The sequence below is a fragment of the Palaemon carinicauda genome, chromosome 28, assembly GCF_036898095.1.
Source record: "Palaemon carinicauda isolate YSFRI2023 chromosome 28, ASM3689809v2, whole genome shotgun sequence".
Taxonomy (NCBI): domain Eukaryota; kingdom Metazoa; phylum Arthropoda; class Malacostraca; order Decapoda; family Palaemonidae; genus Palaemon; species Palaemon carinicauda.
The window spans coordinates 43,392,122-43,414,057 of NC_090752.1; the positions used below are offsets into that span (position 1 = coordinate 43,392,122).

General features: G+C 40.4%; 1 protein-coding gene across 7 annotated transcripts in view; it reads left to right on the forward strand.

The window, feature by feature from the left end:
- Positions 1–21,936, forward strand: part of LOC137621532 (STAM-binding protein-like) — a 110,982-nt gene that overhangs the window by 69,167 nt on the left and 19,879 nt on the right. For all 7 annotated transcript variants that reach the window (XM_068351900.1, XM_068351898.1, XM_068351899.1 and 4 more), the window contains exons 9-10: positions 7,022–7,159; positions 19,068–19,283. In XM_068351900.1, the coding sequence (XP_068208001.1) occupies positions 7,022–7,159; positions 19,068–19,283 (354 nt within the window). The remainder of the gene's footprint in view (positions 1–7,021; positions 7,160–19,067; positions 19,284–21,936) is intronic.

The window sequence follows — 21,936 nt, forward strand, 5'->3', positions numbered from 1 at the left end:
ACCCTCTCTATGTTAAGGATCTCAGATGTTGAAAAGGAGACTAAGAGCCCAGAAAGTCTACAAAAGAGATTCCTCTTAAGAGTGCCTCTACGAAGGAATCTAGAGGCAAAGCCGGAAGGTGCTCATCCAAGACTCATAGTATTTCCTCTGCTGCACGAATTGTGGAGGGAGGAAATTCAAGGACAAGCCCACTCGGAGAGAACTGGGAGAGCCGGCAATTTGGGAGACAACATTCTTCCTGGCAGCCGTCAACCCCTTCGACTAGGGCAAAGCTGCACTGGCCTTGGGAGGTTGTTGGGTCCTATAGATCTGGTCAAGGACTGAGTCCTTGCTCTCCTGGGGGCCCATCATAGGGTCAGCTAACCTGTCGATGGCGCTTATGCAGGGTACGACATGTCAGGAGGTATACTCCGACTACTTCTGCTCCGCTTCCGAGTATTTCCGACTAGTGGCCCTTGGGGGGTTGTCATCCTCGTAGTTCTGTTCGTCCTTTACCTCTGAGCTCTCACCCATAGGAACCCGGGGTGGGTCGGGGTCATCAATGTCTAAGGCTGAGGGAACGTCTCTTGCTGATGTCCCTGCTGTTGCCGCGGAGGTCCCACATGCTCTTTCTTGCTGAAGAGCTGCTTTAGCTTTGGCGTTCTTCGGCACCGTCTTAGCGTCCTTAAACTCTCTCTGAGGCAGAAGAAATTCCTTGATTTCTAAGTCTCCTCTTCTTCTAGTTGTCAGGACCGGCGTCATCTGAAGTTGCGAGAAATCCTACTGGATATGCACAGCTATTCCCGCAGCTCCACGCACCCTTTTGATGGGTGAAACTCTCTTTGGAGGGTTCAGGGCCCGGGAGGAGGTTGGCCTCTGCCTAGGGTCAGATGGAGGGGAGAAAGAGGAGGAAACTGATCTCTCCAACAGGATCCTGGGAGTATACGCTACTGCTGCTTGTTTCGATGGAAGAGCTGTTCCCGGCCTGCTTCACTGCCTTCACCAGGAGTCAAACCATGACTGAGGTTTTCTAACAGCTGAAAGGTTCGGTTGTACTTGTTGAGGCTAACAGATGGGGATCGCCTCCTAGGGGATCGAAGTCTAGGTACCTGAAATTGGGGAGAGGTAGGTCTCTTACCTTGGTGAATCAGCATAGGCATGGCCTCTCGCTTTATCTTGGAAGAGCGAGGAGGAGAAACAGTAGCAGCAGAGCCATACTTCCTTGGAGGTTCCTTGAGGCCAGTAGAGAAGGGAACTGGGTGCCTAATTCTTGCTGGCAAGTCAGGGGGATGCGCTTGCACAGGGAGCACAGGCCCAGGTCTTGTTGAGCGCATGTCATGCACGCAGGCAGTAGCTGGTAGGGTCACTGATGGTCATTGAGGTTCGTGTGGGTAGTAATGACGTGCAGGTGAAAAAATGTCACGCGTGGGGGCATGACGATCCCACGCAGCCACGTAACGATCGCGAGCTGGTGAAAGACGCACTGAAGAGTGAAGATTACGAGGTGATGAGTGATGATCATGAGCTGGAAAACAGCGTGCTGAGAGATGCTCATGAGCTGGCAAACAGCAAGCAGGCGAGTAACGATCACATCTGGCGAACGGCCAAGAGGAGAGTGCCGATCATGTGCTGGCAAGTGATGGTCATGAGATGACAAGAGATGATCATGAGCCGGTGAATAAAAATCGCGAGCAGAAGAGGGGCGAGATGATCCTCGTTCCTGGGTCTCAAAGCGTCGTTTCCTGATGGAGGTCGAAAGCGAACGTTTGGGAGGTTGAAGAGGACTGTGATCCCTTGACAAGGTGGTCACCCTGTGGTGGCGAGGGCTCCTGTTGTCAGCAGAATGTCGGCACTTAAGTAGCAAGTGGGTGCGCTGAGCTCGTCGATGACAATTCTCTGCAGGAGAGTCATGCTGTGAAGGACAGGAAGATGAGCAGATGCAGCGACGTCTAACAGGAAGATGCTTAGGACTTTGTTTAACCCTCTCCTCAGAATAGGAAAGAACACAGACTGCGCCAGAGGCAGGTGGAGCAGGCGAGGGCGAGAGCAGCGCTTCGCAAATGGCAAGGGCATCGACAACGGAATCCCTGGGCATAAGGGCTTCATCCTCTGAGGAGACCGGAGTTTGTTTTCTTTAGGCCCCTCAGCTGAAGAAGCCTCATTAAAAAGTCCTTTGAAGGTGGGCCTGCAACCCCCAGCGACAGCCAGAAAGTCAGAGTATGAAAAAAGGCTATCCCCGAGGGAAGGGGTGAAGTTGTTTCTCTAATGGAAGCAACAACATCCCTCGAACCCCGGGGTTGGTCTGAAGTTAGCTGGTCAATACTCCTGCTCGACTGATCCTCGAAAGAGACTGATCGAGCAGGAGCTTCGGGAAGAGATCAGGGGGGTCAAGGAAGAAGTCTGAGGTTTCTTTGACTTCGAAGAAGACCCCGAAGGCAAAGAAACTCTGTTGGACTTCTTGCGCCGGTGCCCAAATCTCTCCCACTGGGTGGAAGATCACTCCCGGCATTCATCGCAGGTGTTATCCTGGTCACAACGCCGTCCTCGGCAGGCCGGACACAATGACTGGCAGTTGGTCTCGGCTGAGAACATGAAGGTTTAGCAGGAGTGTCCCTCAGGCCCAGAATAGGTCCGCATGATGACGGCAGGAAGAAGAAACTAGCATGTCTGAAAAGAAAAAGCAAAGAAGAGAATTAATTTAAATCGCAAAGTCTGAAAAATTGGGGAGGAGGAGAGCGGCAATGTCCGTTCTCCACCTAGCCATAAGCAAAAATGGTGAAATATTAGTAGTGTGTGAGTGAGAGCAGGGTATACCCCCGGCCCTGCTAACTAGGGAGCCGGTTGTTATACCTCGCTTAAAAGTGTTATGGCTAGTTTTCCAGCTTCCCCTGAAAGTGAAATCCCTATAGATAGCAGAATGGTTTGTATTTAGTGTTGGAACAAGTGTGTGTTACGATAGGAAATAAAGTCAGTGAGTGGTTTCCAGTGAGAGTGGGACTGAGACAGGGATGTGTGATGGAGATGTGAGAAAGGTGAATGCTTGAGTGTTTGGTCGAGGATTGAAACTGATAGATGAGCATGATCATGAGTGGGAGGTGAATCAGTTGTTGTTTGCAGATAATACGGTATTGAATGCAGACTCAGAGGAGAAGCTGGGTTAATTAGTGAGAAAAGTTTGGGAGGGTGTGTGAGAGGAGGGATTTGAGAGGTGATGTGGTTATGAGTAAGGGTGCCAGGTTTAATGTCATGTTCAATGGAGAGTTAGAGTACTTGAAGTAGATCAGTTTAAGTACTTAGGGTCTGTTGTTGCTGCCAATTGTAGAGTGGAAGCAGGTGTATGTAATAGAGTGAATGAAGGATGTAAAGTGTTAGGAGTAGTGAAGGGAGTGGTAAAGAATAGAGGGTAAGGAATGAAGGTAAAGAGAGTTCTGTATGAGAAAGGATTGTACTAACTGTGATGTATGGATCGGGGTTGTGGAGAATGAAAGATACATAGAGACAGAAATTGAATGTGTTTGAGATGAAGCGTCTGAGGAGTATCTCAATAACATAGGGTTAGGAAAGTAGTGAGAGTGAGAATGGGTGTAAGAAATTAATTAGCAGCTAGAGTGGATATGAATGTGTTGAGGTGGTTTGGCCATGTAGAGAGATTGGAAAATGGCCGTCTGCTGAAGAAGGTGATGAATGCAAGAGTTTATGGGAGAAGTACAAGAGGAAGGCCAAGGTTTGGGTGGATGGATGGAGTGAAGAAAGCTCTAGGTGTTAGGAGGATAGATGTGAGAGGGGCAAAAGAGCATACTAGAAATAGGAATGAATGGTGAGCGATTGTGGTGCAGATCCGGTAGGCCCTGCTGCTTCCTCCAGTCGCCTTAGTGACCCCTGAGGTAGCAGCAGTAGGGGTAGGGATTCTGCATATGAAGCTTCATTTGTGGTGGATAATTGGGGAGGGTGGTCTGTATTGCCTTAGCAGGACTAAGCAAACTTTGATGAACCCCATGCCAGGGTGGGAGGAGCTAAGAGAAGAAAAGTCCCCTTTTATTCTTTTATTCTATTCTTTTATTTTTTATTTTTTTTTTTTTTTTTTTAGGTCGGCTACCCCCCAAATTTGGGAAGTGCCTTGGTAGATGGAAGCATTGAAATGATAGATTTTAGTTTAAATTCTATTTTTATCATAAGCTAGGTACATTACATGAAGTTGCTGGAGAAATTTTGGAAATATTAGGACATAGTAGCCATTCATTTTTTCCAGTCAGTAAAGAGTAAAAATTTCCTCATTAATTTCAAAACTCAACTCCAAAATGAATACTGTAAGATATCTAATAACTTATTAATTTATTCCAAAATGGATATTTTTTATTGTAATACTCTACTGGATTATGTTTGAAAGAATTTTGTTTAGATTTAACTCATACATTGCATTAAGATAATTCCATGTTTCTATATTTATGGAAGAACTTAGAAAGGATTCCAGACATTAAGGTCATTCCAAGTTTTCTATGAATAAAGCTTTTCTTAGTGTTAAGAATCCTTTTGGAAATTATGCTCATTGCAGATGGTAGATATCTTGGTTATCAAAGTTGATTTATTTCATTTTCTTATGGTTTTGGTATTCATTTCTTCTAAAAACGTGTGATGCACTTGAGATATTTGAGAATCTTTGTAACTCATGGGTTGCTTAAGAGCTAGAAGCTGTCTAAGAACATTGAATTATATTGATAAATAAACAAAAACTGGGATTAAAATCAATTTTTGGGGGGAAAGTTTATTAAGAAGGCCTAGAAAACTTCATCTGGAAAGGAAATAACACTAAAGCTCTCTTAGAAGTGGTGCTATTTTTTGCCTTTATTATTAATACAATAATTATAGTGATACACTTTCTATCATGTATGAAATTTATTCTTCATATCAATTTTTTAGTTTTGCAGGAGTAAAGGAAAACTTTTAATGGGTTACTTAAAGTTATAGGCAAAATTTTTGCTATTGCCAGACTTGGTTGTTTTGTAATAACTGAGGCAAAGGTTTTGCTATTGTCAGACTTGACATGGCTGTTTTGTAACAGTTTATATTAAATGTTAGAAAAGGTAATGAAAGGAGAGAGAATGGTTGGAAATGTATAAAGACAATTAATGATATATGGAAGAGAGATCAGAAGTATAATTCAAAGAGGGAAAGTTAGAAAGGTGTAAAGACAATTAATGATATATTTAAAGTAATTTTCTAGAATTTAGAATGCAAGTTTTACTTCTGCTAAATGTGCTTGTTTTTTGACAACTAATGGTCATGTCATGATTTGGGTTAAAGAGACCAGAAGAGTCACATTTCTTGTCTTGCAACTCCTTAAGAAGATTTGTTCTTAAATGAGGAAAAAAAGTTTATTGTAATTGGTGGCTCGATTACCATACGTGTACTGGGACAGCATTACTTGGGCAAGATTAAGGCTGTTAAAGATTGGCTGTTTTTCTATTTGGGGGAGAAATTGAGATGACAACGTTGTTATTGCCGACTATTCATTTTGTGTTGTGAATTAGATGCTTTTTGAAGGAGGAGTATCACCCATGTCACTAAACTGTATGAGTACTGTTTTCTGACTGAGGAAGTCTTAAGGGATCTGTCATTGGCCAGGGAACCTGATGACACTACTGGGATCTTGGGGTTCAGCATTAACACATCTGCTTTTGTGCGAGCTTCAGCTATATCCCAACTTTCACAAACTGTATGTATCATCTGGAGAGAACTGTTGTTTCCAACAAGGGGGCAATAAAATGTGAGAGTCATTGTCCTAAGAGGACATGAGAGAGCCCTAGATTTTTTTTGGTAGCCCTTGACACACAGTATGCGAAGGCATCCTCTTCACCCACACTATCAAACCAGACCTTATGCAACGACCTCACAGATTGCTTAAAGATGATCTCAAATATAAGGGAAGCCTCAATCAAAGTCTCATTGAGGTTGCATCTTCCTCAAGATGATATTCAACATAAGAGGCTGAATAAGCTCAGAGTATTAACAATGAAGTTGGTCACACCATCATCATCATAACTGTTGTTATGCTGGCTTATCCTTATATGGGTCTAAGTGTGAAATCAGTTTTCTCCTTTTTTTCTTTCCTTTACTCTTTCTGCCTGAACTCCAATCAAGTCTTAAACTTTGTCTGTCACATTTTCTATAAATTCTTAAGCCTAACTACACAATTCACTTGAATAATTACGGATTTTACCAAACTGTTACTCATCCAAAACATCGCAGTTATTGATATCTTACTTTTCCCCAGTCTCTTGGTACAACAGAAAGTAGTTATACTCTCTGCATCTGTGAATTTTAAGAAGTACTGAGACAGCAGTTACTTAGGCATTATGAAAGCTGACTTACAAAAAAGACATACAGCTAGAGATGTTACTAAATCATAAGAAATTTAATGTGGGAACTATAGCACAAGTCTTGAAAATTTTTCAGGTAAAGGTTGGTGTGCACCAAGAAGAAGCACTAGTGCTTTTAAGTGTTCATCTTAGTAATGGAAGAATCTGTAGGAATCTCATAGGAAGATTTCTTGCAAGTGTATAAAATATGAAAAAATGGAAAAGAAAGAAGTTTATGATGACTAGAAAGGAAGCAAAGTAAAAAAATGTTGTCAGGAAAATGATCTTTCAGATTCTTTAGGAGAGGTGTAGGAATGAATAGAATGCTGTTCTAGATATGAAATGTCATAGGGGGTATAAGAGATTAGCTAGATTATAAAATATAAAGAAAATATTGTATCAATGTATGTAGCCTATGGAAAGACCAAATAGCATGTGGAGAGAATGGGAGAATCTTTGATTGGGAAATGGGCAGACCTCATAAAGTATATGGGAAAACATTGTTTTTCACATGCAGCATTAAAAAATGAACATAAAGTGATTAATTCAATCTTTTGGTATCTTGAGTTTCTGGTGTACGACTTCACCCAGTGTGCTGTATCATCTGCAATGGGCAGAAAATTTATTTTTATGAAAAATACACAAATTCACTGATTATCTTATTTAATATTGTATAATTTTTACAGGCCCAAAATCAATTGCTTTTGACACACCTCTTGGTACCCAAGCAGTGTGGTACTTCAGATTCATGTACTACACAGCAAGAGGAGGAGTTGTTTGATTATCAAGATAAATTTGATCTCATTACCATTGGGTGGATACACGTAAGTTTTTCCTGCCTGTAGACTTACTGCAGTTTTACTTTTAGTCTAGAGAAAATTTTCACTGAATTTTTATTATATGTTTTATTCTATTTTGGATGTGAAGTAAAATCTACTGCTACATTTTGTTCTTGTTCTCTTATGGTTTTCTTGTTTGTGATGTAATACCAATTATATTGATGCCACTTTATATCCTTAAAGAAGTAAGTTTCATAGTACTGTACAGGTAGTTCAATATCGATGTCAGTGTTAATTTTCAGAATATTTCATTAGTACTTGAAAATATAGAGCTGTTCAAATATTCCTTTTGATTCTTATTTTTTATCTATTTTATTTACTTAAGCATGTCACCATTTCCAGTATGTTAGCATAGATAATCATCCTTATGTGGGTTGTTTCTTTTTTGAGAGAATTTTAATGATTTCAATCTTTTCCTAGTATTCATGTGTTTCATTTTTTTAAGCTTGAGCTTTGATGCATAAAAGTAAAAAGGAGAGTTTACCTCAGGATTTTGAACTAGTCCGAGTTAGTTCCTTTGTTTCACCACCAGTTATGCACAAGCATTTTTTACAAATGATATGTGCTTCTTGCTTCAGGTGTGTATGAACATGTTTTATTGTGTTCAAGAGATTGTAAGTTTTGGATATTGATTACAGCATCACCATGTTTGGTATTGTTGCTCTTTATAACACCTTAATATTCTCTGTTATATTCTGTTCGGATATTTCCAATGCGAAATATTGTGTGGATAAGAGTAACACCCTGTATTACAATACATGCTATGCTCCGCATTCTCAATGCATAGCTTAGCCTGTAAAGGAAATGTTTGTGATGTAAGCAATTTGTGTGAGGAATGATGGTGTTTTTAAGGAAGGAATGTTTGTCTGTGTTGAATATAGGTACTGCATTGGCAAGATAGAGGTAAAACCAACAAAAGTGTTCATTGGAATGGAGCTAAAACAGCATGTAGTGACTTTTTGGATGACTCCAAGTTCAGTCATTGTACCTTTCCACCTCTCATTGTCTTTGTTTGTTTCCACTACCCACTTACTGCCTCCTATTTCTCCAATCCTGCCTCAGGTTCAAGATTTTGATAAGGAAGATGGTAAATGATTTGTCCATAGCCTTTTAAAAAGAGATTTCACCTCCCTACTTTTAGTAATTATTTTGTTGCCTCTGCCTGTTCTTTTCCACTCCCTTTGCTACTAAAAATAGGGTGCAATCTTTTTAACACTTTCTTAAGCTTGCTCCACTTAATTTTCAATGGCACCCTTTCATTGCCCTTTTGAATGGGTCTTCTGTCATCCCCCAAAGATTTTTCATGCCCAGTTTTACCCATTAGACTCCACTTTTTCTCCTACTTCTGCTCCTGTGGGGTCTTCCTCCCTTCCTTCCTAATATCCTTGAGGAATGAACACAGCGCATGCAGTCATTCATGTGATTCTTAGCCTCTTCCACTTACGTTTACTGGTGTTTGAGGATAATTTAGTCGAATTCACTCTTGGAATTATGATCTCATGGACATTTTTATTTTGTTTTAAGAAAATTCTAGGAGTTTTATCCCAAACACACATATTGCTCAAGCAATCAGCTACAGTTCCTTCATCTATGAGTTGGCAATGCCTTCCAAACCACTTTTTATACCCAGGTTAGTTACTACTATTACAAAGTTTGATAATGTTTCTGAGAAACTCAAGGGGGATTCTAAATGCACTAAGCCCTCCTCCCTTTGCTTTTCTTTCACAATTAAATCCTACAGAATTAGTTCCTGCATCATGGGTAAACTTCCTTCTTTGTCTCTCATTCAACTGAGACCTGTTTCACCTTCCTTTTGGCAGTTGGAAGAGGAAACCTGTTATGTCTGGTAAGACTGCCTAGTCCCTTAAATATTGCTTTCCCTTGGCAGTGCCTGAACTAAAGTTGCCAAGATAATGTATGTAACCATAGAGATTGATCACATCTGAACTTGAAGAAATTGGTGTTGGAACAATATTTTATAGCATTTCTCCCAGGAAACTGAACGATGATTCAGATACTAATCTAACATTCAAGGAATTCTAGAAAAAACATGTTTACACTGTTTAAGGCTCATCAACAAAGTCTGGTTTGTGGGGGTATCATCTGTAGTACTGAACTCTGCCTGGAAGAAGTGATGTGGTCAGACTGTGTACCAGATACGAATTTTGAAGAATTTGAGCCTGCAGTCGAGAACTTTGTTCCTTATGACAAGACTGTGGGCTTGAATGTTGATGATGTTGATGGAGGATCACAGCACTGAGTTCACCTCTTATGATCTCCAAGGCCTTCAGAAGGAGCAGAAACAGACCTGACCATGGTGTTCCTTTTTCAAATTGAAAAAGGAATAAAAAATGAACATATTTCATGCATTATTATTATTATTATTATTGATTATTATTATTAAATGCTAAGCTACAACCCTAGTTGGAAAAGCAGGATGCTATAAGCCCAGGGGCCCCAACAGGGAAAATAGCCCAGTGAGGAAAGGAAATAAAGAAAAATTAAATATTTTAAGTATAGTAACAACATTGAAATAAATATTTCTTATCAAAACTATAAAAACTTTAACAAAACAAGAGGAAGAGAAACTAGATAGAAGTGTGCCCGAATGTCCCCTCAAGCATGGTACAGAGGCTATGGCACTGCCCAAGACTAGAGAACAATGGTTTGATTTTGGAGTGTCCTTCTCCTAGAAGAGCTGCTTACCATAGCTGAAGAGTCTCTTCTACCCTTACCAAGAGGAAAGTAGCCACTGAACAATTACAGTACAGTAGTTAACCCCTTGGGTGAAGAAGAATTGTTATGCATCTCATAATATTGCGATTCACAAGAAATAGATGGACATGTGAATCGCAAGATTATGAGATGCATCGACAAGTGGGAAAAGATGCAGACAAAGGTTTAGCAGTCTTTAAAGAGATTTCTTTTTAAAAATAAATTTTTTCTATTAATAAATAAAAGAGGTACTGTAATTTCCTAAACTTTGTACTGTAATCAAGTACTGTAAAGGTAAAGACTAGAATAATTTTGCATGGGTAACAGGGATGAAATCCCCCTAAACTTCGATATGCCATTAATATCAACACTAAATAAAATATGAGAAAAGCCTTTTTACTATATACTACATATTTTTATTTGATAAAATAAATATCATAGTTCAAGTAATTATTGTCTCTAGCAAGGAAAAAAGAATTCAGTAGTTTGCCTTAATCAGCTGATTTGGGAAACGTAGACAGTCATCTCGATCATCTAAAAAAACGTAAACAATGTAAAAGACGTATATTCACTGTATTTTTTATTTGTCTCACACTTATCCTGTATAACTTAATTCAGCCGATCACATCTGTGTCGGCTCCAAACAGATATAACTAATTAGGTGACTAATTATCTTACCCTCATTGATTGTGACTAACCGACAACAGATCCAAAAAGTTTCATTATGATCAAGTTGATTAAATTAAAGAAATCTTGATAAAGAATGAAACTAAAGCATAATACCTGTAGACTTTTTGGAACGAACGGTCATGAAAATCTTTAGCCCTTGTCGGCTCTAATTGTTTAACAGGTAACTGCTTGTAAATTAGAAAATTGACAGTTGGTCATGTGGTCCTCTTTCCCTCCCCCCTCCACCAACCTTTCTTTAATCATCTGTTGTCACAGAAGCACGTTTGTGCTGTCGCTCCAACATTCTGATATAATTGAATTTATTTAGAATTCCTTTTGGGTTTTGTTAACGACTACACCTTGGATTTGTCGCCTTCAGGTGGTTTTGGATCCTTTGATGGTGTTAGTGCACTATAAATATGCCATCTGACTCTGAGACTTGATGCTTCTGCAGTAATTGTTCAACTAGGAAAAGTAGAAAGTTTGCCTTTGATACTCATTCTCTTTGTCAGCCCTGTAGGGGTATTAAGTGTGACATTAATGTTACTTGTAACGAGTGTAAGGGTTGGTCCAAAGAAGACCGTAAGTTATATGTCAAGCATATGGACTCTTTAGCCAAGAAACGTAGTAGTTATAAGTTGAATATGATCACGAAGAGGGGTCTACCGGAGGACGAGGTTAGATTTTCACCTTCCCAGGAGATTAGTTCAGCCTTAAGGGAGGGGATAGAACCTCTAAAGGACAATGTCCCAGAAGGAGGGTTAAGTAGTTTTAGCTCCTCAGTAGATGTTGCCCGGTCCATTTCTCCTGCTACAACAGTTACCGTCAATAGTTCTTATGCTATTATAAGTTGTTTTGAGAAACTGTTGGCTATTTGGGAGGCCAAGTTCTCAAAGGTGAGTGAGGACATTTCCTCTTAAGTGAATTGCTGTACAGTAATGCTTTAAATGTTCCTGTATTGTCTTCCAGCTCTGCACCTGCCCTTGGTATGCCAGTCGCTGAGGCAAGCGGACACCCTGAGGTGATCCCCTCCCCAAAGCAGGGCAGGTCGCAGGTCCAGTTCGCCGTCACCCGTGATGGGTGTATGAGCAACTTGGACGAAGAAACCCCATCGCTAATTCACTCTCCCCATTTTTAGCAAGGGAGCACCCCATACCTTCGCAGGCTCCTTTATCTTCAGATCCAGGGAGGTCAAGATACCGTTCTCCTCATTGTCAACGACGGAGCTCCCCTGCGCCTTTGCAGGACCAGGAACCTTCAGACCCAGGGAAGTCTTCTCCGAGTTCCAATCGCAGGAAATATTCTTCTAGGAGCTCGTCTCGCAGTAGGAGGCATACCTCTCAACAGTCCACCTCAAGCATGTCTCCCAAGGGTAGATACACATCAAGACCCAGTCACAAAGAACTGTCTCATCACTCTTCAAGCTGCACACTTGGACTCTCATCTCTCAGGTCGTCGAGGGACTATAGTGTTTCCTCTAACCAAAGATCCAGAAGCCTGTCTTCAAGGAGAAGCAACCGGAGTTGGTCCCATCATTCCCCAGACCACCTTTCTCCTTATTCCAGGACTCATTGGGAGGACAAGAGATCTAGCCATTCATCTGTTAAATCCCACCATAGATCTTCTTCTACCTCTCCTACGAGATCCTGCAGGTTCTCCAAACATTCTCGTCGTTCTTTATCCAGTAGTACTGGGAGACATTACTCCCGAAGCCATTTCCCTTCCAGGAGTAGACCTCTTTCCCCTACCATAAGCCCCTGATCTTTGCAACGTTTTCAGCCGAGACCCGGCATGATCACAGGTCTCCTACCGGTTCCTCATCCAACGATGGAGAAGCAGAATTCTCCAGGAGACTTTTGGAAACAGCGGAGAAATTTAGAGTTCTTCAGGACGACGAGATGGTTGACATAGCTCTTGAAACTTATATCCCGAATTCCTTCAGGGAATTGACGAGTCTTTCTGAGAATGCTTTCCGAGAGAGTGTTCGGCAAGTGAAGGAGGTTTCGACTTCCTCTAAGCCCCCCCTGAATTGCTTGGTTCAAGGTCTGGAGAAGCAGAAGTATGACAGGTTACCCAAATGGACCCCATCAGAACCCTTAGAGTTAGCTCTCCAGGATGTCAGGAAACGAGCAAAAGAAAGATGTCAGGCAGGACGCATCCTGCTCTAGGCAAGACCAAGAGATACCTGCAGCTGGAAGAAGATTCTTATGGTCCAGCTCCCACATCTCTCAACCCCTCCTTTGAGGACGTCTTACCCTCACGAGTGAAAGGGGAACATGCCATGGTTGGTATCACAGTAGAAGAGTGCAAGAGACTGGAAGCCTCCGTTAGAAGAATACAGGAGATTGGGAACATGCTAGCCTGGCTGTGGTATGTATTTACAGTTTTTCTGAAGGAACCCTCTTTCCTCACAATGCACCGACCCCTCTTCCTACAGATAGCCAGGTCTGTTGGACGCTGCCTTGAGGACCAGATGAAGGAGGCTACTTTCCACGAGGGTTACCCGACGTAAAAGAAGGGACCATTTTCTCAGTAGAGCCCCTGCTTCTCTCTCCGTGCGTCATAAAGACCTACTGAGGGAATCCCAGATGTTCGGACATCACCTTTTTGAAACCTGCAATTCTGGAGGACGTTCTCTCTTGGGCCCAACTGTCTTCCAAGATGCGAAAGGAAGATATGCTAAATGATTTGTTGAAGAAATCGCTTTCATATAAGCCGTAACAGAAACAGTCCTACTCTCAGAAGGATTCAAGCAAACGCCCTATTCTTCAGCAAGGAGGGCGAGTAAATGATAATAGATATGGGAAGAAGCAGAAGTCCACAGTTGCTGCTTCATCAAACTTCCAAGCCAGGAAACAGGACAAGAAGAAGAACTTTAGGTCCTCACAGAACCCTATCCCAAAGGGTTTTCAGAAATGGGGCCAGTTCCTTCGCACGGACACTTATAAGTGGGTGGCTGCTTACAACATCATTGGCAGGCTTTGGAGGCCCTGAATTCGGACCCTTGGGGGACCATCGTACTAAGGGAAAGGTACAGGATACTTCTCAAGTCTCAACCACCCTTGACCAGTCATTTGCCACTATCCATCAGTTACTCTGACAAGTCCGTAAAGCAACAAATGCTCAGGGAGGAGATGCTACAGCTAAAGTTCAAGGGGGCCATATAGCCAGCCCCGCCCAACTCTTGGAGTTTTCACTGCAACATGTTTGTGGTGACGAAAGCCTTAGAAAGCTGGAGACCCATCATCAATCTCTCTTTCACAACTCCTTCGTAGAGATCACGAAGTTCAAGATGAAGACTCCAAAGACAGTTCTTCTAGCTATAAGGGAAGGAGACTAGTTCTTTACCATCGATCTCCAGGATGCTTATCTCAAAGTCCAAATTCATCAGAACTCTCGCCATCTTCTGTGCTTCCACTGGGGAGAGGAGACTTGGCAGTTCAAGTGTGTCTGCTTCGGACTGGCAATGGCTCCTCGGGTCTTCACCAGGGTCATGGCCCCAGTTGCAGCCAAACTCCACCCGATGGGTATTTGGATGTGCCGCTATCTAGATGACTGGCTCTTCCTATCTCCCTCCTTTCAGGAAGCGCTTTGTATGAAGGAATTGGTCCTGGATCTTTGCCGGACACTTGAAATAAAGATAAACCACAAGAAATCTTCTCTCACACCATCTCAACAGACGACTTATTTGGGAATGAAGATTGTCTCTCCTCTTTTCAGGCTCTTCCCATCTCAAGAGAGGAAAGACAACCTCAGGAGAATTATAGAGGGGTTCTTGTTACATCCAACCCCAAGAGTTTCTCTATGGATGAGCCTTCTAGGCCACCTTGCTTCTCTTACGTAACTAGTTCCCAACGGAAGACGCTGCATGAGGGATCTTCAATTCATGTTGAGACAACATTGGGATTGGCAGGATAACACCAAACAAATTCAGTGGACAGCATGCTGTCAGGAGGATCTTCTTTGGTAGTCCCAGGAGATACACTTGAATGCAGGACTATCACTCAAAGTCCTCGAACCTACGCTTGTTCTGCATACAGATGCTTCAGACATAAGGTGGGGAGCTTTTCTAGAGCAAGAGAGCATTGCTGGGTTATGGAATCCTTCGCAGAGCTCCAGGTCCATAAACTGGAAAGAACTCAAGGCAATCAGGGAGGCTTTTCTCCACCTTGATCTCCTATATGAAGAAGGAAAGGGAAACAGTCCCAACCTCTCAACCTTCTTGCTTAGGAGATCCTACAGTGGGGAGAGGATCACAACGTTATTCTCCAACCTCAATTCATTTCAGGGAAGGAGAATGTCATTGCGGACGCTCTTAGTAGGGGGGACCAGGTGATAGGTTCCGAATGGACCCTTTACCAGGAGGTATTAGATCGCCTTGTACACCTTTGGCCAGCAAACATAGACCTGTTTGCAACTGCTTTAAATTTCCATCTTCCGACATTTTTCAGCCCTCAGAAAGATCCTCAATCTGCAGGGGTCGATGCTATGCTTCAAGACTGGAGGAACCTACAGATTTACGCCTTTCCACTATTAGGGATGATGGACCAGGTCTTACACAAATTTTAGTGATCGCAGAGGTGCACAATGACCCTGGTATCCCCGTTCTAGCCTCAGAAGGAATGGTTTGCAAGACTTCTAGAACTTTCCATAGATATTCCAAGGAGGTTGCCTGTCAGGTACGACCTCTTACGCCAACCACACTTTTACAGGTTCCACCTTCGACCGTCTTCGTTACATCTAACCGCCTGGAGACTGTCAAGTGTATCGCTAGAGCGAGGGGAGTGTCTTCAGTAGTAGCTGAACAGCTCACCAAGGCACGAAGACACACTACCAATTTAGACTACCAGTGTAAGTGGGTAGTTTATAGAGGTTGGTGTAAGAGGAACCACCACACTTCGTCTAGACCTATATTTCCAAAGATTCCGGATTTCCTCCTTTATCTAATGAAGGAGAAAAAGCTTTCAGTGTCAGCCATTAAAGCTTATAAGTCGGCACTAACCTCTGTGTTTAGGCTGTCTTTTGGTGAGGGTTTTGAGGAGCCTATTCTCTCTGACCTGATCAGATCTTTTGAGATTGAGGTTCCCAAGTTTTCCATTAGTCCTCCAAAGCGGGACTTGAATGTGGTTCTCAAGTTTCTAGCAGGGGCTTGTGTGAACCTCTCGGGTTAGCATCTTTGCAAGACTTAAAGATTCTTTTCTTGGTTACTTTAGCTACAGCCAAAAGACTGGGATAGATACAAGCCATCTCTGTTTCTGTAGGCACAAGATATGGTTCTTACATACCTTTCAGAATTCAGAGCCAAAACAGAATCAGAGTCCAACCCTTTTCCCAGAGAGTTTCTTCTTTCTTCTTTAAGTGAAACAGTTGGGCATCTGGAGGAGGAGAGACTGTACTGCCCAGTGAGAACCTTGTGCTATTATCTAGCCAGAACCAAGGCTATCCCTCACAGACCCTGGGCTCTCTTTGTCTCCCCTAAACTACAGTCGAAGGCCATAACGAAAAATTCTATTTCTTTCTTTTTCAGGAGATTCATAGCAAAGGCCTCTCCCCAATCTTTATCAGACAGTGCGTCCAAGAAGGGAAGAGGTACCCACAGTCTGAGGGGTTATTCCATGTCCCTTTCATTTTAGAAGAACTCTTCATTGAAGTCAGTCCTGAACACTGCTTTATGGAAAAGGAATACAGTTTTTGCTTCCCACTACCTAAAGGACGTGGAGTTGGTGTATGATAACATACGATCTCTCGGTCCAATTGTCGCAGCTGGAGAAATTGTTGGTTAACATCTACTTGGCCTTCTACCCTAAATACTTAGTGTATGTAAGGAAGAATGAAAGGCATGAATGAGATGGGATATGAATAAAGGCTCACTCAGTGCGAAGGAAAACCTTGAGTAGGCAGGTTGTATAAATGCATGAGAGGAAATAAGGTAGTGATGGCCCATCGGGGGCCTACACCTACCTTACTTCAGAGACATATGACTAGACTAACGGACTTAACCGACGTATGCAAGTTGTTGAGACAGGGTTAGGAACTTAGTTTAGAATAGGGTAGTTAGTCGACTAGGCGTTAAGACTGACCCAGCCATGACTGAACTTGACTGATGGTGATCCAGTTCACTGCAACACTTGGAAATGTCCTTTATCAGTCAAGGTAACTACTCTGAGGTCCTCTCAAGTCTGTTTATATTCTTTAAAGATTACTTAATTATATCAGCTGTTAATATTTCTACTTATGCCCTCCATCCAGGATAAATTCTGGTAATTTGTTGAATTAAGTTATACAGGGTAAGTGTGAGACAAATAAATTTTTAAATTTAAAATTAATTTTCGAACACTTACCTGTATAACTTAATGGAAGACCCTTCCCACCTCCCCACATCATACATAAGCAGGTTTACGACAACATATTCTTAAAGAATGGCTCAGTAACCAGTTGGTGGAGAGAGACCCAATTGGTGGGGGAAGGAAAGAGGACCACGTGACCAACTGTCAATTTTCTAATTGACAAGCAGTTACCTGTTAAACAATTAAAGCCAACAAGGGCTAAAGATTTTGACGACTGTGCGTTCCAAAAAGTCTACAGGTATTGTGCTTTAGTTTCATTCTTTATAGAGATTTCCTTAATTTGATTAACTCAATCATAATGAGACTTTTTGGACCTGTTGTCGGTTGGTCACAATCAATGAGGGTAAGATAATTAGTCACGTAATTAGTTATATCTGTTTGGAGCCGACACAGATGTGAACGGCTGAAATAAGTTATACAGGTAATTGTTCGAAATTTGATTTTAGATTTAGAAATTCATTTCATAATACGATACTATTGTTTGAATATTTAATCAATGTTGTTGAATATAGCTAAGTGAAGCATCCAAGTTATTAAAATCATATTTATTTTAAATTCAACTGTGCTTTAGTCCACAGTAAATGGGCATATAATTTGGTCAACAGCGTGGCCTGGTCAAGCAATACATACGTTAACTAGAACGGCCACTTTGTAGAGTGCATATCTTGTCCTTGGATCTTGGCCAATCATCCCACCAAATTTCATGAGATTTGGTCCTATAGCTTTTGAGTTTTGCAAATCACAAATACATAGACAGATAACACCTATCAAAACAACCTTTGGTGCAATGAAGCTGGCAAAGGTAATGAGTGTTCAGATTTAAATATTTTCATTTATCGGTACGTATTTGTAAGAATGTGTCTACAGTAAAAGTAAGTTTTAGCTTAGGAAGTGTATAATGGATTTATAAGTGTTAGGAGGGTTTGTAAATGCTTAAATTTATAAAGAAAATAAAAAGAATATGAAAAATTAAAAAAAAAATAGTAAAAAAATATTTTGTAGATTGCTGTATCGACTCAGTTTTTCAGCTATTGTGTTAGGAGGGATTGCTGGAATGGAATGCCCTTGATAGCCAAGGGATTTAGCCCTATCGTCAAGGTTCACTTTGGCCGAGAAGAAAGTCATCCAAACTCAGCTTCCAGGGACAGGTAGTAGGTGCAGAATGATCTCTACATCTTAAGTTGCGAAAAGTGTCCTGACTTGCATCAAGTCACAACAGGAAGCTCCCCATCTATTGCTCACGTAACTCGACTTAACTACCCGCCTCTTTCACCACGCAATTCCTAGGCAAAGGTCAAAATGACTACTCAGTGAGCCAGCATGGGGTGGAGCTTCCCCAATATCTGCCTTTAACTACCGACACATTATAAAATCTTGACAGCCAAATTTTCAGCTTTGCTGAAATCATACTCCTATAAAAGGACTTAGTTTTGTATACAGTTGTTAGGAAAAATACAAATACTTTTTTTAATTTGTATACAGTAGTTAGGAAAAATACAAATACTTTTTTTAATTTGTGATTATTAAAGCTTCAAGTGCCATTAGATGTATTCATGTCCAGATATTGCTACTTTTTTTGTTGCTACTGGACATACTTTTTCCAGTTATGTTCTACCTTTTTTTTCTTTTTATAATTGACGAATATGAAAATTTCACAAAATACAGTATGTAAAATTATATGTTGATGAAAAGAAAATGTATGCAGTTTTATGAACAAAATGGTAGTTGAGTCTTATCAGATAGTTTTTATGCTATTGTGAGTAAAGTAAAATGTCACCATAAAATGGCCTGGTCCATAAGTACTATATTTTTGGTTGGGTATAATGTTGGTGCTCAAAAGGTTAATCAATGCTTGTGTGTACTTTTTGGTGGTAAAATTGAGAAACTAACTTGTGCTAATCAAGAATTTTGAGTAAAACTCAGGATTTTACCATTTTTTGTTGTAAACTTTATACTTTTAAGCATATAGTACATAAATATTAGGCAAGTTACTGTAATGAAACAGTAAATATTATTTTGAATTTTTTTCAGATTTTATAACTAGTCAATGATAAGTTCAGTACAGTATATTATATTGGTATTCTGTCTCTATCAATTGATATTAAGATCACCCAGATGCTAGTTTTCAAACTGCTCAAATGTTCTTTGAAAATATTTTTCAGACACATCCAACACAAACTGCATTTTTATCGAGTGTGGATTTGCATACACACTGCTCCTACCAACTAATGATGCCAGAAGCTGTGGCCATTGTATGCGCGCCGAAGTACGAGGAAACCGGATATTTCACCCTTACTCCCAACCATGGATTATCATTTATAGCTAATTGTCAAGAGAGTGGCTTTCATCCTCATCCAAAAGAACCACCTCTATTTCAGGTTGGTTTTATTTTTTATGGTGTATTGATCTATGTGCTATAAACTCCTTAGTTTTATAAATCTCCCATTTTCTTTTGCTTCAAACAATACATGCCCTTAACAAAGGAAAGTGGTAGGAAGCTCAGGTTGTCTCCTTGGAAATATAGTTTCCACTTTCTACATCGATCTGGCAGTAATTGACCACGCTCTCAGATTGGTTTCCTATTGTGTTTTAAGATGTCTTCCCCTGTTTTAATTTACAACCATTGCCTGTCCAAGTGCACAGGAATTATTTCAGGGAGATCATATTCTGCATTCCCTCGTATCATTTCTGGTAATTCTACAATTTAGTTATTGTTGTAAACAGTGCATTTCACTCGGTACTACTAATTTAAAAAATGTTCAATGATTAACGATCAAGTTAACATTTATGGCAAGCCAGGGAAGAATAGAATAGATGATTGTAGCAGTATGATGACAGTATTGTCACACCACCACCCATAGACAACATACGAGCTCAGCCTTTATGTGATAGTGATGAGCTTCGCAAGCACTCAACATCACTCGTTCTCTTTATTTAAATACAGTACAGTATAGGGAAACAAAAAATGAAACTTTTATTTATCTTGTACTAAACAAAAATAATGTTTTGATATACCCTGTAATTTGTTTAGAAAAGTTATATTCTTTGAAATATTTGACTGAAAGAATATTGCCGACTCGTTACCGAAAGAGAGGCTGTTCAATGCAGATAAACAAACCTTTTCTGGGGGAAAACCTCCTAAAACCCACGTGTAAAATAAAAAACAAAGCTGTTATATACCCTTTACTTTGTAACGCAAAAATAAAAATCTTTAATGTACTTTTTCCTTTGTAAAGAAAAGCTGTACAGTTATTTGTGTATTATAACATGACTGAAAATAAAGGCTACGAGTCAATTAAGAGAGAATAATTTGATCAACGACCAATTCGTTCAAATGCTGCTTTTTTTGGTCCATATCTCGTTGTACGAGGAGTACCTGTAGCTAAAAAATATAAGTGTGTAAAAAAAATACAGGTAAGTTATTTATTAACATATCACCAATGAATATTAACTGTATTACTAAACAATAGATTAGTTACTGTTAAGAATATGCACAAGTTGAAGAAAATGGTTTGGTTATGCAGGATAGAAAATGGGCCTCTTTTCAGAAGGGGTAACATTAACAAAGTACACTAGAGTATGTACGGTACTGTATACAAGTTATTTCATATATGTACAGTATTGTACAGTACAGGTAGTTCTCAACTTACGACCTATGCGACTTATGACGATTCGACTTTACGATGATTTTTCCAGGGTGATGACGTCGTAAGTCTATCAGAAATAGGACGAATGTTTCCTTGAAAATAATCTATTTTCTTGTTTAAAAATGAACTGATTTATCTTGGTAGATTATCACTTTCTTTTACTGTTAATGTACAGTATCTATTTTCAGTAAAAGAAAACATTAAGAAGAGTTTTAATATCTGTCGAGTTCATATTATATGTCTGGTGACGTCATATCACCGGTGTAAATCGATCGAGCGATACAGTGATTTCCTTCCAATAGGCTACGATTAGTACAGTGATACCTCTGGATACGAAAGTTTCTGCTTACGAAAAATTCAGGGTACGAAAAGCAATACAAAGATTTTTATGCCCCAGTATACGAAAACAATTTCAGGATACGAAAAGCTTATGAGATCCCAACTCGTCGCTGAGAGTAATTTTAAAAAGCGCGCTCCGCCAGACTTTGAACTTGGGTAGACTCACTTACAGCTTCCCGCTCACCCATTGGTTATCTCCCTACTCAGATGCTAGCTGCCGCCATAAGATCCTGCTTTCCTATTGGTCGGCAACTATCCCACCTTGCTTACGCATGGGCGTTCATCTCTCTCTCTCTCTTTTCATTCCGACTGCGGTATCGTTAACATTGACTTCGTGTGCTTTCGCTTGTTTGACTTAGTGTTAAATACATTCGTACGCCACGTGTTATCGTTATTAAACGTGTTGAAAAGTAGGCTGAAGCAAGCTTCCATGGATAGTTTCTTATTAAAGAGGCCAGCAGTATTAGTAGGCCAAGACGAAGGTGAAAGTGAAGAAAAGAAACAGAAAAGAGGAAGTGATGAAGAAGTAGAAGGTGAAAGTAAAGAAAAGAAACAGAAAAAAGAAAGTGATGAAGAAGTAGAAGAAATTTAGAAAATGTGAAAAACGTAAAGTTATAAAAAAGCAAAAAAGAAAAAATTCAATTTTTTTATGTTACCGTTAAGGGTTAAAGTAATTTTTTCTTTCATTTTATAGTTTTCCATACATAATGTTAAGTGTTAATTATTTCTGCCATTTTTTTATTTCGTAAAGTTTAAGTGTTAATGTGTTAAGTGTGTAAATTATTGTACGTAGTCTGTCACTTGTTACGTTTTCTGCCTTATACCATCCTCCTCTGCCGCGACTTCGCTATCGGACATCGTCTCAATCAAAAGGTAAGTTTCAACTTTTTTGTTAATTAACTGTACCTTTTTTTCAGGGTATCAACCCTTAATTTAGGTGTACAGGTAACAATACACCTTCACTGATCCAAATGCTTTACATACAGTACCGTAACTTTTATACAGTAGTAAAGAAAGCGGACCGTTTTCTTAGGGCTTGGAGGGG